General features: G+C 44.2%; 1 protein-coding gene across 1 annotated transcript in view; it reads right to left on the bottom strand.

Moving 5' to 3' along the window:
• Positions 1 to 10,181, bottom strand: part of PRDM6 (PR/SET domain 6) — a 92,438-nt gene extending 82,257 nt beyond the window's left edge. The window contains exon 1 of the mRNA XM_077816358.1: positions 9,668 to 10,181. Coding sequence (XP_077672484.1) covers positions 9,668 to 10,181 — 514 coding nt within the window. The remainder of the gene's footprint in view (positions 1 to 9,667) is intronic.
• Between the last annotated feature and the right edge of the window lie 6,468 nt (positions 10,182 to 16,649).

Genomic DNA, 16,649 nt, shown 5'->3' with positions numbered 1-16,649 from the left:
AATCTTGATGTATGCTGCTATGTCTTCCCCACCCATGTTAAGGCCACTCCCTCACCCAAGGGGGTTTGACAGCATGACGCAGGAACCCACAGGAGTTAGTTCTGACAGTCAACATTAAAGTGGCAAATAGTTTCCCACAGATATGCCAGGAGATGATGCCACATAGACATCCGTCCCCCAACTACTCCCTTCCCTACCCAGCACCTTTTTCAAACTATGTGATTTGTGCTACTGACGTTCATTTCCCCCTTCTATGTTGACTACTCCTATGGGCCTATTTGCACACCTTTCATTTCCTCACAGCCAAAATATGGCCCAGAATTTTTAAAGAACTTTGAGATCCTTTGATGTGAAATATGTTTTATAAATATAAAAATGTTATTATGCAGGGTTTCTTTTATTAGAACATGTTTTACTTCAATATATCATTATAACTTATTTGTTTATGAAATTTCATTTAAAACCCATACCAAAACTGTGTGTAAGCTAAAATATTTGTACCTGATTTTTCTCAATTACTTTTTATTTTTAATAAAAAGGTAAAAGTTCACAGGAAAATATATTTTATACAAGAAAATGTCTCATGATATCAGATAAATTCATTGTCTCTCTTTCTCACAGAAAATTTAGAATTTGTTACTCACTGTCTTGAGAGAGGCTATTATGTAGCAAACACTCTCCATACCAATTCCCAAAAGCAAACACACATCTAGATAATAAAGCTTAGCAAATCCATGTTTGTATTTTCAAAGCTTATTTGGAAAGTAGAGAAAAATATCACAACATCCTACATCCCTCTTCCCCCAGAAACCTAAGGGTCAAAAAATGATTATGATCACCCCAATCCTGCATTTCTTGCATACCAAAATGTACACTGCAACTGGAGTTTGATATGTGAAAGTATACTGGACCAGGCCCCAAATGGCAAAAAAGACACAACTATCAATTAAGTACTCTTTTAAAAAAAAAATCTGATTTCTCATAATGTAATCTACAAAAAAAAATTCTGTAAGAAAGTCTCAGATTTAAGGAAAAGATGGCTAACCAAGATCTCAGTTAGCACCCAGAGCAGACAGTTGAACTATGAATAATTTGTACCCTGCTTGATGATCTTTTAGATGTGTAACCTTCTCCCAGGGTCCTGGTTATCAACGGTCCTCTTAGAGACACGATGTCTGCAAAACAACTTGCATAAATGAAGCCAAGGCATCTTCTTGACTCTGTCCAGGTAACTCCAGTGTCAGCTCCCTGTACCCTGCCACCAGGTACATATCATTTTTCACACGTTCATGCGCGCACACACACACCTGTTAGAACCTCCCCTGATTAATGCATTGTATTTTGTATTTGACTATAGATGTGGATTAGTAGCACGAAAACAACCTTTTAGCACTCTCTATCTCCAAGAAACAGAGATTAGAAATTTGAAGAAAAATATAAACGGATGCCATGTCACTGTCACTTGGCCCCAGGAGAAGATTCTTTTTCACCAGCTAGCAAAGGGTACTGCTGTTCCCTTTCCACCAACTACCCCCAGGGAACAATAATAGCTGGTGTTTGGCATTTGCAGGATCTTCTCTTCCTGATGTACTTCTTCCCTTTCATTTCTGTTAAGGCTGAAAGACTCAAAAGCTGGATATCTTCTGAAACTGGGCTGGCTAGAGAGTCTGTGCTGGCTAGAGAGAAAAAGGGAGGGGTGCTGGCAGTGCATTGTAAGTCTGTCATTCATGCTAAGCAAGATCTGAATCATTCATGCTTTTAGTCAAATGCTTAAAAATATGTAACTTTGGAGGACATTATTTAATTAAAATACAATCCAAGCAAGTTTCCTAGTTTATAAGAAGTGGAAGCCCATGAATACATATTTTACCTTGCTTAGGGGACATTGCTATTGTACTTGCCCTTTCCCTTTTTGTGCCTCTTATTTTTGTCTGATGATTCTCAGGAGACTCTGAAGTACCATATTTTTCAGCCCCTCCTGCTCACTTGGTCCTGCCAGCTAAAGATAGCCCATAATGAATGGTGGAGTCCTTCATCTCAGAGGAGGAAAAAAGTCCTTAATCTCAAGTGACGGGGGGAAGGAGGGGAGATGAGGAAGCTTAATTTCTAGAACATGAGAATTGCTGATCTGGAACAGCCTAATGGTCCATCTAGACCAGAATCCTGTCTCACACAGTAGTCACTTGCTGGATACATCAGAACAAGGTGTAATATAGTGGACATAATTGTTTGATAATATACCAATGGGAAGTTTTCTTCTATCCTCCAATTGTGATCAACTTGCACCCTGATGTATGAGGATTCTACTGCACTACTGTAGTTTCCAGAAAAAAACTATGTGCAAAGTGAACGCAGAAGGGATTTTCTGGTCCTTCTGTAAATGGTATTGCAGTCTTGCGCTTTTCAGAAGGGCTGCCACCCAGGGCAGTAAGTAACATACCACTGCGCCAGCCCCACTTTTTGGCCCTAATGGATCCAAATGGTAATGAACATTACAGGCCTCACTGAAGTCAATGGAAATTTCCATTGACTTCAATGGACTACCGATCAGGCACTAATTCAGGAAGAAAGCCTGAAGGAGATGGCAGTAGAAAACAGAGATTTGATGGAAATGGATGAAGAATGGGAGACTGCAGCCAAAACTGGATGTCTCCTGGTAAAATTCAGCGCTACCTCCCTGAGAATGCTGGAGTTAACAAACGAGAATGCAGCCAGACTCTCTGGAGAGAGCTCACAGTTTTTCACTCTATTTCACTATGAGGGTGGTGAAGCATTGGAGTGGGTTACCTAGGGAGGTGGTAGAATCTTCATCACTAGAAGTTTTTAAGGCCCGGCTTGACAAAGCCTTGGCTGGAATGATTTAGTTGGTGTTGGTCCTGCTTTCAGCAGGGGATAGGACTAGATGACCTCCTGAGTTCGCTTCCAACCCTAATATTCTATGATTCTATATTCCTACACTCTGTCTGTTGATGGGAGGAATAAGGGGAAGGAAGGAGCAAGGTACAAAAATTAAATGATCTATTTGTAAAGTTGCCTGCTATGGCTCTTTGGGAAGGAGTGCAATATACTTATCATTTATTGTTCCCCATACAAAAACTGCCATTAAATGAATACACCATAAAGTCTGCAATATAACTCCACGCACATACATGTACAAATCTCAGACTCAAGCACAATGAAAGAACACACCATTTCCCCCAAGACACATGCACAACCTCAAAGCACACTAATTTGAATAACAGCAGCACTGTATATTTAAAAGGAAAGCTGAATGGATGAAGAAAGTTCTTGACGGTGCATGTAGAAACCAACATAATGGTATAAACATTATATATAACCAGCTGTAACAATAAATGAAAGAAAATACATTTCATCTCAGCAATAATGTGTTTCAAAGGTGCAGTTATGCTGGATACCTGCAGTTTGCTGGTATTGAAGAAGTTTGGCCTTTGACCTTGTGCTTCATGATTCACTAGGAGTCTGATGGTATCCAGCATAATTGCCCATCATTTCAAATGTTATTGCCAACATATAAATATACATCATATACTAACCCTATCTCTCTGTGTAAATAGATAATATACACCCCTGAGAGAAAGGGTGGTCTATGCCCATTAGTGGTTAAGGGCCTAAACTGGGAGACAGGAGACCTGCACTTTGGTTTCCTGACTGCTAAAGACTTTTTATGTGACCTTAGGTAAGCCATTTAATCTCCCTGTGTCTCAGTTTCCTCACTGATAAACTGGAACTCATATGTCCCTACTTCATAGGGCTGTTATCAAGACAAATTCATCACAGCGTGTAAATTGCTTGGAGATCCTTTTGTGCAAAAAACCCAAAACAAAATCCATCCCAAAGAGCTTTTTGCCCTCCTCTTTGATAGGGGGTGATCTCTTTTCCTTCTCTTTTACACATTTTTTCCTGTCGTCAGATTAGCTAATTATCTATGGGATTATGTGCCAAATTATTTTATTATTAATTAGTAGTAGTAGTAATTATTTGTATTAAACTAAGTATCCTATCAATATTTATATATGCCTATGAGTAGAACTATATGCAACAACAAAGGAGACAGCACCAAGACAGATAAAACATATTTCACATGCATTTACAGAGCTAGAATCTTTTAGGTTGGCTTTCCTGCTTCCTTACCACCATAGCTCAGCCATTAGTAGGGGGCGAAAGGGGATCACTGGTCACTGGCTGGGAAAGGAGACCATTTTTTACCTTCTCTAGAATCCTCTAAGAGGTCTGATTTTGACCAGATGGAAATTCTCCCCTTTGAGGTGTAGGGGATTTTTCAAGCCTGTTGAACTTGGATTCACACTATTATTCTCTCTGGAATAAAAATCCACCTGATTTTAAAGTCCCCTCCATGGTGTCCCAGAGAGATCACACAGGTAACAGAGGCAGCAGCAGCAAAGCAGAGGGGTTTCTTGCTGCCGTCCTCTCGCTCTTTGCGCATGAAACCAGTCTTGGCCTCAGCAGAAGTCTCTACACTCAGGCTAAGTTTAATGCAGGCCAGTGCGCACCGCCGTGGGGGGGGCTCTGCTTTCTCACTCCCACTCCTTCCCAGGGCTCCCCCGACCCCGGGGCCCTGGTGTTGTCTCCTCCGCATGGCTACAGCTCTGTATAACTCCATTGCCCTCGCTTGGCGGTTTGGAAGCCAGCTCAGCCCCCCTGCCTGCCGCCCGGGGCGGGGGCCCTTCTGCGCAGCCTGTCTCCTCCGCGCGCGGGCCGCCCAGGCACGCGCGCTCGGCAGCAGGTGCCGCCAAGCAGGTCGCGCGCTACTGCTGCGGAGGCACTTTGCGGACAGCGCCATCTCCCCCGCCCTCCCGGGAGGCTCCCCGGGCTGCGCGCGGCTCCATCGCCTCCCTGCTCCTCCGGGGACGGGAACAAGGCGAAGGCATGGCTGCTTAGCTGCCCCCTTTCCAGTGGGATTATGGAGTAAACAGGCCCCCACGGGCTCCATCAAGCTAGCACAATGCACTAGGGGGAGGTATCCTGCCTTGGGGCTCACTTACAGCCGCGTGGCCAGGTGGCAGATCGATAGATCTTTGAAAGTATGTGCGTTGTTTTTTTCTTTGCACAAGCCCCAAACCCCTTCTCTCAAACCTGCAAGAGGAAGACACTCAGTCACGCCCTCTCACCCAGCGGGGAGAGCTTTGCCCCTATAAACATCAGGCACAGACCAAAGCGGAAGGGGCAGTTTCCACGCGGGGGGTGCGGAGACGGAGGGTTGAATCGCTTCGCTATATGACCAGAGAGAGATCACTCCGCCCCACTGGTTCCTTATGGGGGGGCAGGTGACTCCTGTATGCAGAACAGCGTTGGATGATGTAGGATTTTCTCAGTTTTTCCTGGAAAACCCTCACCACCGGAAACAAAACAAACAGCGTGTTCGGGGCGGGGGCGGGGACGGGGAGAAGGATTTTGATGTTCTCCGTCTTCGATTGAGTGTATGAAGGAATTACATTTCAGTGTCAGGTATCAGAAGGTTAGGAGAATATTGTGTGTAGATAAACCTTGCCAACCCCTGCCCCTGAGAGACCCCCATATACAATGTAGAGATGATGAATGGGCTCTGGGAGAGGAGATCGAAGCTCGGTCTGCACTGGCTCCACTCTCTTCCACAAAACTGTAGGGCAATTAATTGTGGCTTGTCCCCTCATCCTTCATCTCCTTGTGGCACATATCGATGGAGATTACTGCTGATGGACCATTTTATCACCTTAAATAAACAGTCACCACCTTCTCTAACCTCAATCTAATATATGGCTATCTGCTATGTTAAAGGGTGCTGGGTAACCAATGATATAAAATAGCTAAATCATACATGTTACCAGCAATCTGCAAAAATGAAAATATTCCCCACACTGATCCACTTCCCTGCATGTTATATATATACTCGCAGCTCCCTGGAAATTGAATAGTACGAGGCGTGCAGACTGCTGGTTTACGTGACCCATTCGTTTTACACAACATATTTATTACAGCGGCAGGTTGGTGCGTTACAGTTAAGGTAGAGGATTCAGCCTTTCCATTATGAAAGCCTCTTCCCAGGAGCAAGGGGCCGCTGTATTTGGGGCAGTTCAACTTTTCCCCACACTGAAACTTGGTATTGAAATACCCAACCCAGGACCTCATCCCGTCCTCCCCCAATAATTCTGCTCCTTTTAAATAAAAAGCTACTCAGATAATTGTCCCCAATCGCGTGCCTCCTACTCAGGCAACATTACCATTGATTTTAATAGAATCCCATTTCCTTCAATGGGAGTAAAGGCTGCAGGTTTGGGTCCTAATTAGTTTGATTATTATGGTTTTCTAACTCAAAATAACCCAATTTGAAAAAAACCCCAGACATTTAGCCCACTATCCTTGTGAGTTCGTTTAAAAAAATACAACAATTTTCAACTGATGTTTGAAAATCGACGCATGTGTTTGCGGAGTAACTTTTTCCTATCTATCTTTAACGTCCTAACAGTCCATATAAATTACTGATGATAGGATATTAATTGACTAGCATAATTGAGCAGGATAATATGTAGGATAATGTAGAGTTTTTATTATTTGTTAGCGTAATTCTTTTTTACTATTATAGGGTAAATAATACGCATTTTGAAAAGACGTATTAACTTTACTAACCAAAATGGTCAAAATAACTATCACCTTTGTGATCGTCCATATTATATAATTCTCTGTAAAAATATTTTAAATCAAATAAATTAAATGTGAACCTCACATTATAATAGCATTTAAATGGTGACAAAGCCCAAGACGTGTAAAATTAATGCTGACACGCAATTTGCAACTTTGTAATGTTTATTTAATTTTATTTAATTTTATTTATTTATTTATTTGCCACAATATGTGAGCTATTGAGCTAGTGGCGCATGTGAATTTGGAATTCATCATCACTGTAGGTCTTTTGTAGATTTGTGCCACAATATTAATATTAAACGTGTGGGTGAGGTTTTATTTGCAAAGCACCTAGGTCAAGGAAAAAGTTTGAACCAGGTCAAGGAAAAAGTTTGAACCAGTCTCTTTTCTGCAGCGCAGAAAAGAGACCGCGTTTCGCTGAAGATGTTAAACCAAACTGTGATTCCTCTAAGGCGGAGAAGGAGTTTATCCTTCACTGTTGGGGGAAAGGATGTTTAAAGTATCGTTTGGAGAAGAAATAATGACTACAGTGACTTATAATTTCACAGTATTTTTAGGAAGAAGCGCAAACAAAACTAAATCCAAGAAATATCTGTTAGTAAGGTTCCTACGCCTAACCCTGAAATGTCTACTTCGAAATCTCTGCATATATTAAGGCCCGATCCCGCAGTCCCTACTCTGTTATACTATCCACTTACTTCAACAGATCGAGCCCTCAATCTGTTGATATCATACGGGCACAGAACTCTTTAAAAAAACAGCATTGCAACTTCTGTGCTTTTTAAGTGACTCTTTGATTTTAATTTGAGTTCTAGCTCCAAATAAACCTACCGAATTTCCAAGACTAGCAATCACCTCTCACCTCATCCACAAACCACTCTCCTTCCCCCTCAGAGAGCCACCTACAGTATACGGAATTAAGGAAGTGGTGAAGCTAGTTGAAAATCAGTTCTACCAAAGATCACAGTACGGTGATTTCTGTACATTTTCTTTCATATTATATGATGTATGTACCAGCTCTCCTAGTGCTGATCAGTTTTCTTTTTGAATTGTGCCTTAATAAGTGAAGAGCATATTATTGTAACTTCCATATAAAGTACGTATTATTTCCCTTTTGTTAACATATTGCCCAAAATCACAAAGCAAACATATCTAAGTCTTAATATTTCGTATTAAATACTAATAACAAATCTAACATAATTGCAAAAAGTTGCCTACTAAACAAGTTAAATGACAATGCGTTTACTGAAGACCTGCAAAATGTAATGATTCTTGCACCGTTTCTCCCTTGCTTTCACATGGTGAAAACTAGTTAGGCACAAGATGAGCATTTTACAAACGTCCTTTGTGATCGATGTATTCTTTATCAAATCCACCTTTAATGCTGTGATTGGAAAGAAACTCTGCAGACTTCACCAGCTACTCTGCAGCGTGCTATTTATTCCACTCACTCCTTAAAAATGTTCCTTCCAAATCACTTTATCTTTCTTTCTCTTTTTAAAACCTTTATCTTGTAGATTTACAGAGCTGCTCTGAGAAGTTAAACATGTATTGTCTGAGTAGTTTGGTTGGCGATTAAAAGTGCATTTCAAATTCCATTAAGCGCATGTAATTTATGAGATCAGGTTTTCTGCACTGGAGAGTAGAAAATACACTAACTCTTTTGGCTACAGAGTAAAATTGAAGCACAAAAGTAGTTGAAAACTAAACCGCTATCCAAAACAGAAACATTTTCAAGGCAAAGAAGGAACTAAACTTGTACCAACTTCCCTCATACTCTTTAAGAGTATTAATATCAATGTAATTTAATTAATTCACAACAGAGTGCCATTTAATGGCAACTTTCGAAACAAGTCAGTCTTTAAAATGAAATTAAACAAACCCACATTTTACTTTTGTATGTGTTTATGGGCTATTGTGGTGTTTTGGAGTATTTTTCACAGGCTATCTAAAACAAAAGTTCAAAGAATAATTATATTTAAAAAGTATTTTAAGAAGCAGTCTTTTGGGAACAACGCAGAAAACATACGAGATAAAGATATGTTCTACTTACATCGAAACGAAATGCATGTCATTGTTAATAAATGTGATGGGTCAATTTGGTCAATACTTCGAGAAAGTATTAACATGTTTTAATGAATATGATCTATTGAGGCCATTGAAGATATATTTAATGTTTATGAATGCTACACACAGTAGGTGTAAACAACTTCTAAAAATCAACAAGGACTGTTTAATGATTTGGGTCTACCTCCAAAAAATAATTGCGGTAATAACAGGAGTAAGTGCCTATCAAATCCCATGCACAAAATTGGGTTTGACATCCAATCCGGTACAGGACATTTATACTTTTGAAAACAAACGTGTCCTATTAGATTACTATGTCACACTTTTCAATAGAAATAAAAATAAACTACCAAGGTGTGATTGATGTTAACAAGCTCTGAAAGGTAAATGATATTCCAAGGTGAGATATGGGGGGGAGGAAGTTCTCCACAGCCCTTCAAATGAAAACGTTTCCCCTGCCAAGCGCAGCTGAGTAATTGATTGCTTGTAAAAGAGTTAAGAATAACGTCCTGCAAACTTTGGCTTTTCATATAGGAACCAAGTAAGAGAAACGAAAGGAATCACTTCGCAGTGAATTGCTGTGTTGCTTATCTGCATTCTGAATTCATTTCCCTAAGCACTCTCTCAAAAACTTGCTCCCAGAAAAGCTTGTTTTGTAAAGGGCGCCTCCCAGAGAAGGGTCTTCGACAGAAATGGAACCTGGTTCTACCAAGCAATGAGACTAAAACCTGGATCTACCAAGCAATGCGACTAATTGTAATTGGCGGGGAAGAGCAGGACATTTGACGCTTGTCAGCAGGAGAGAGCAGGGAGCAGAGCGAGAGGGTGCAGGGTCAAGGTCGCTGTTACCCAAGCTTGGGCGTGAGCGGGCTGATTTCGGACTCTCTAGGTGTCAGGCTTGCCCTGGGCAGGGAGGGTAGCTGAATGAAGGGGTACATACGGTTGTTGGGGTCACTGGTGTGCTGGTTCAGGGGGATGATCTCCATGCGTTGCTGTCCATACAGGTAATAGTCCAGCTCCTCTGCCGTACATCGAAACCTGGGCGCAGCCCGCTCGCTGCACTTGGCGCCCCCGCCGCACAAGTCTTTGCTCTGCAGGGAGGCCGGGGCTCCGGAGGGGGCCTCGGAGCTCGGTAGCGGCCCAAAGGCGGGAATCTGGGCCACAGAGATCGAGGTCAGCCCGGCCAGGGAAGCGGCGGCGGCGGCGGCGCACGAGGAGGTGGAAGAAGATGGGGTGGACGAAGAGGAGGAAGAGGAAGCGGAGGAGAGAGAGGCTGGGCGCTGGCGGAGGCTGTCAGCCGAGGGATCCGCTCTCTCGGGCGGCGGCGGGAGCTGGGTGAGGGCCCCGCTGCTCTTGAGCTGGCTGCTCTGCGGGAACAGCTGCTGCCAGTGCTGGAGATAGGCGGGATCCACCTTCAGGAAAGCAGATCCGCCTGGGTCGCCGGGCTTCAACATCTCCGCAGCCTGGAGAGCAGGGGAAACGGGAGAGACAGGCGTGAGCTCCTACCTCCGCGCGGTGCCTCCCGCCTGCCCCAAGCCGAGCCCGCCTTCAAACACCGCCTCCCGCGGCGGAGGTGCGGGGGCTGTTTGAAAGAGCCGGCAGGACGAAGTGTCCCGGTTTGGTGTCCGCCGTGTCCCAGCCTTAGCGAGAGAAATCCCCAGTCTAGGGTCAGAGGAGTCCCAGCCTGGCATATGACCGGCTCCTTCTGAAACAGGCAGAGCAGGGAACTTTTCAACGACCGCACCAAACACTAAGTGCTTCTCCGTCAATAAACCACAGTACAGAGCTGCTGGGGTGGGGGTCTGGCATGTGCAGCCCCTCACGCCAAGTGTCTGCAAAGCGAGGGGGTGCCACTGGGAGCCACCCCAAAATCGGAAAGACGAGCCAGCCAGCTCGCCATGCCTCCGCAAAGCTCCGCGGCTCACTGTGCCCCCCTGCCTGCTGCAAGGACCTTTCTCCATCTCCCCCACCCCGGTGCATTTTTGCCACCCACAAACAACCCCAAAGTTCACTTTATAGAAAGGCTGAGAGGAAAAACGATTCTGCATTTCGAGGTCTGCATGTATGAGAAAAACAATCGCCCAGGGAACTTGGCACAGTCAGACACAACTGCAGATCGCGGCCTCGGAGGAGGAAGAAACCCCAAACAAACAACGAAACCGCCTTCCACGGCTCCCCTGGGTGTACCCGACCCAGAGCCGGGCATGGCATGGCTCCCCCTTACCTGAGTATTTCTATTGGCTTTACGTGTGTGTCTGTGCTGTGTGTACAGCCCTGGGAGATCACAAGTCGTACGAGGTTTAAGAAGGGAACTTTTTTGTTATCCCTCGACAACACGAGCTTCCAGGTAGCGGCTGGAAGGGATAAACCTGGTGAGATCCGAGCAGCCGGGCTCCCTCTGCTGTGGCTGAGTATTTCAGGCGCGTCCGGGCTCCTCTCTGGCAGACTCTGCGCTGGACACGTGGGCTTTACGACAGCACAAAATACAGTGTGTGGTGTGTGTGTGAGAGAGAGAGGGAGGGAGGGAGCGAGCGAGCGAGCGAGCGGTTAACCGTGGGTCTAAACACAGAGCCCCGTTTTTGGCAGCCTCCAGCACTTTGTTCCTGGTTTCATTCTTAAAGAAGGTGGCCCCAAACTGCGGGAGTTGGGGTTCTTAAAACAGTTCTGTTTCCATTATCCCATAGATAGGGAACGGTGGCTAAGGGGGGCTTCTGGGGTGTTCAGACATGTCCTGCTAAGGCAGGACTATGAAGTGTAAAGTTTTACTTGTTTGCTATGGATTTGTCAAAAGACAGCATCTTGAACGAGAAAGCGGGACGACTCGAAGGGACCGGTATAGTAGGCGGTGTTCCTTTCAGTGCAGGTTGACACTTCAGACAGAAGAGTTTAAACAGCTTTTAACTCTTCCCTGTAGCTCGGTGTGCTCAGGTTGGACTCTGTTGTAGGTCAGTTTCCTATGACACTTTCATTTGATACCCTTCAAGTATTTGACCTTTGATTTACATTTTGCTTTTATCCTGCAGATGCTACGGTGTATTTTGATTCGCTTCCTTGTCCGTTTCCTTATTAATTGTTCCCCCTTCTCTGCTTTCCTGATGCACATCTGGTTGCATACACTCCTTTTTTACATTTCTCGGTACCATTTACCTTCTGTTCTCCATGGCTACTTTGATAAGGTCCATTTCAAGAGTTCCCAGGATAGGTGGAGAAACCCGCTGCTTTCAATCTGCTCTACTTCCGCCTTAGTTCTCTCTGGACTCGAGAGTTAGCCCCTTCATACTCCAGAAAAGCTATACGTACGCTAGTGCACCACACAAACCAAAGTTTAGGTAGTCAAGACGTAGCCTCCTGTGCTAAACGTCTAGCTTTAACTACAATTTTTTTCCTTGCTCAAAATTCAGGATCACAAGGTTGGCTGTTTTCCGTGTAATTACTGAGAAATTTCCTGTATCACTTAGTATTTAAGATCAAGTTTCTTCAGGCTCTTTTTCACATCCTATGAAAGGATAGAAAAGGGATATCATTTGTCCTATATAATATATACTTATCCAAATATATACATTTAATATAAAAGATCAAAATACCTATCAAATGCAACAATATAATTCATATTGTTCTATTTCACATTGACGTTACACACACACTATATTCTCTCTCTCTAGGTACTGTGTCTCAGTATTTAAACAATTAATGACATTTCTTTTCAACTTTCTACTTATTTCTTACTTCTTTCCCACCCTTGCAGAGCCTGGGAAAGCTGCTGTTTAGATTTTGTCTGTGTCTAAGGCAGGACATTTTAACACAAATTTGAACAGAGCTGGGACAAAAAAATGTTTTGACTGGCGTCATTTTGACAAGGTCATTCGTCATGTGCTGTATAGATTGATAACACCTAAGTTAAGGCAAACACAACTGGGGGAAAGAAGTGATTTTATGGGATATTAAGCTAGTCATAAAAAAACTCCACTGTTTTTGATCAGTTCTATTGTGCCAGTTATAATGAATTCTCAGTCCTTTTCCTCTATTAATCTACTTTTAAAAGTTCTGAAATATTGCTATTTAGTTAACAAGAGAAAAGTGTGGAGAGGGAGAGAACCTTTTTATCACTTTCTTATTATTGTGTATATAAAATGTTGATAGATATACAGAAATGCGTAGGGCTACAGGTTTTCTTTGTTCTCATTTTAACACTAAATATTACGCTTCATCAGTTCTTTCCTGGTAACATTTTTATTTCCTCTTATTTGTTTTTACATGTATTTTATAAATTCACATCTTTGAATGATGATTGTTTTTATTACGAAATGTCTTTACAAATATTAAATGAGTTTTAATGGCAGCAATCTTTAAAAATTCGTTTCACACTCGAAAACGTGATGAAGTAGTAGGGAAATGCTCACAGCTAATGAGTTTAAGTGCATTGTCAATATCTCCATTTGTCTTGGACTGTTACAGAAATAATGCCTGTAGTTTCATATTAGTAGATTTTTATTTGCTATTACAAAACTAGTGCAATCTCATACTTGTAACGAGGAAAGTCTCCCTTTGAGTGATCAAGATGGCAGAAGGGGATTTGCAAGGGCACCGAGACTCCTGCAGGAGGATCAGGTTCCTCCCGAGATTTCTGACAAATGAAGGGAGAAAGATCAAATCCGAACTAAAACAGGGTTAAAAAAAGTTGTCCTTTCCCTCCACCCCCTCAGGGCCGGCTGGAGAGCCTGGAAAGTTGGACGCCTAATGCAGCAGGGCTCAGTGGAAGCACTGTGGGCCCGATCCTTCTTGCACTGAAATCAATGCAGGGAAGGCGGGAGGATAGGGGTCCGTGTCTCTGTCTGGGATTGGAAGAGCTCCTCCGGGAAATATTGCCCGCTGTCCCTGTCACTCACGCAGAGTCCAGCAATGACCAGGGGACCAATGAGCCTTGTCGATTGGATTTTTTTTCCAAATGGAAAATAATCCAGTCGGTCTAATTAACTCGATTCACTCTGGAAGACCGGGCAGGCAATTGCTGTTAAACTAAATAACCAGAGGGATCCCAGTGGTACTAAGTCACAGCGGGGTGATAGCTGCTCCCTGCCTCTTCAGGGATGGGGTTAAAGGAGCTGGCTTTGGAAGGGTCACACACTTCTTGCATTTCTCAGTCATAACAGATAACAGTGGGACACGAGCTGAGCATTTAAAATAACAGATGTGGGGAAAGTAAGTGTCAGTCCTGGGGAACAGGGCTTACAGTTTAGTACCAGCTTTTGTCTGAGCTTTGCTTAGCCAAGTCCAGCCTCCGGTTTGTCTTTCTAGGTTTGTGTGTGTGTGTGTGTGTGTCTTTTTTAATCCCTCCCCCCCTCTTCCCCGCTGGCTGTCTCTGGAGGTTTATTTGTTATTATTTCTTGCTGTAACTTCTGTGTTTATAGAGGCGGAGAAGAGAGTTTTTAGCCCCCTCCCCCTCTCTCTGGGTTTTTCATTACTTAGAGGACGAGCACTGAAACAAATCACATTGACCGTTTAGAAACCGATCAAACCTTGATAAAAATCCATCGCTAACGAATCGATTGGTGAATATTTGCTAGGAATTTGTTCAAAAGAAATAAATGAGGGTAAGTGTATTAAATGCAAAAGGGGAACACGGTGGTGTTTTTCTTCATTGATTAATGACCTCTAAAATAAAACAAGTAGGAAGAGGAACCAGGATCGATAAATTAACTATCCAAATTCATCATTTTTCCTGGGAACTAAAAAAAAAAAAAATCCTTCGGAGGGCGGGGAACTAAACCCCTTAAAAGGGAGGGGTTGAATCGGAGAGCCCCTATCTGATATCGTTTGGCACACAATTAAAAAGTTTGCCTTTCATATTAATTAATTCTCCTGATCTGGGGAAGACAAATGGTTGGTTGCCTCTGACAGGAGTCCGATAAAGGATTCAGCAGCTTTCTTTCTTGCCCTAGGCGTCTCCTCATTCCAGTTTTAAGGTCACTCGCGGCTGAGTTAATAATTCATTAACATATAGACATTTATTCAGATGGGATTCACAGACATTCGCACTCCCCCTTGCATCGCAGCGTTTAGATTTAGTTTCCCTTGAAGAAGAGAAGGGGCTAAAGGAAGGAGACTTTAAAATGCATCCGATGAAGTGAGCTGTAGCTCACAAAAGCTTATGCTCAAATACATTTGTTCCTCTCTAAGGTGCCACAAGTACTCCTTTTCTTTTTTTAAACAATAAGTGGCCTCTTCCTACAGCCTATTCTAGCCAAAGATGTAGCATCCAAACCCAAACCGATCCGGGGCAGGAGAATCAGTTGAATCATCCTGCTCGAAACCCCAAGCATTAGGAGGGTCAGACCTTAAGCTTTGCCTCCTCGGACCTTTGCTTTGGATGGTACCATTCTGCTCCGTGACACACTCTGTGCTGCGATGGGGAAGGGCTGTGCTGTCTGCACTCCCCACCTCCTGAAGGTTTCTTTCAAAGCCAAGAATTAAGGCTCTGCCTCTGGGGAGAGGGTGTTCGCGAATTACATGGGGGCGAGGCGACCCACAAAGAAAGCAGCGGCACAGGGAGCAAATTAGAACGGCCCCGGGCACCAGCCAGACTCACTGCTGTCCCATCTCCGAGGGCTCGCCATTGTTACTGGCTGTAATAAAAATAACCATACATGGCAAAACATAAACAGCAAGGGCTACATTACAACCACTAATGCTCGTGACAAGGGGAGGCTCCTGCCAAAGGAGATCCTGGTTCTGGGCAGGGGGAGGAAATCCCACTTGTTAAATCCCAAACTCTGCGTGGCATGTTGAGCCCTGTCTGTGTCTGCCAATAGCTCGCCGGAGAGCCTCTCGCTCGGAACACCCGTGAACAGGGTGACCAGACAGCAAGTGTGAAATATCGGGATAGGGGGTGGGGGGTAATAGGAGCCCATATACAAAAAAAGCCCCAAATATCGGGACTGTCCCTATAAAATCGGGACATCTGGTCACCCTACTCGTGAAACACAGACTTGGTTTCGCGCCGCTACCTTCTGTGCCTAGCAGCAAATAGAATCGTCAGTTCTTTACAATACAGTACAGCACCCTCGAAACCCAGGGGACGCTGCAGAGAAAACAGGGAAGTGAGGCCGAAGAAAATCAAGGCACGGTGCAAGTTACAAGTCCAGGAGAAAGAAAGGCAGCTAGGAGGCGGTAACAATTCCAGATAATAAAATAGCCCTTCCTCCCTGCTGCTCTCGGAAACAAGCGAGATCCAAACTAATGCTCTTCTCAAGGCGGATTTGGAAGCTGAGGGTTATGAGCCCTGAAGAGCTCACAAGTCTGCCCGCACTGTGGTGTGTGCTTTGGTGAGATGTAGCTGCTGCTGAGGGACAGAAACCCAAGAGGGCGCCCGTCCTCCCCCCAAGGGCAGCACTGGGGCTAGGCGACCCTGGGGTTCTGTCTGATCCCTGCTGCTGGCCGGCCAAACTTCCTACTGACTACCACAGACCATGAAACCTACCAACCTGGCAGCTCCCAGCCCCAGCTCCCCTGAGCTGCAGAAGAAAGGCAGTTCTAGGGAAGGGTTTGTCTGACCCCTGCACCTCAGGCTTTGGGATTGTTTTGGGGCAGGGCTCTCCTGAAAGCAAGTGATGGTCTAGAAGGATACATGGATCCTAGGGTCCCCTTTGCCTTGTTTCCAAGCTCATTTCAACAACCCAAGCTATCTCCTCCCTCACATCCAATCACTTCAAATTTCATACCATTGCCCCTGTTGACCTTTCTCTCTCCCCTTCAGCACCCACAAGGTGGGCAGAAGAAGCCACAAGCTGCCTCCATGAGATTAGGAGGGGACAAGGGCCCAGACTGCAAGACAAGGCACTGTCAGAGTGCTAAGGATTGCTGGGGCAGCTGTGAAATGCCAGCTGCTGGGGCAGCTGGTGAAATGGCCTCTCTCCAGCTCATCC

Source organism: Eretmochelys imbricata, chromosome 5 (assembly GCF_965152235.1).
Source record: "Eretmochelys imbricata isolate rEreImb1 chromosome 5, rEreImb1.hap1, whole genome shotgun sequence".
In the NCBI taxonomy this organism is placed as follows: domain Eukaryota; kingdom Metazoa; phylum Chordata; order Testudines; family Cheloniidae; genus Eretmochelys; species Eretmochelys imbricata.
The sequence above is the reverse complement of the archived record's forward strand: the minus strand, read 5'-3'. Positions and strand labels throughout refer to the sequence as shown.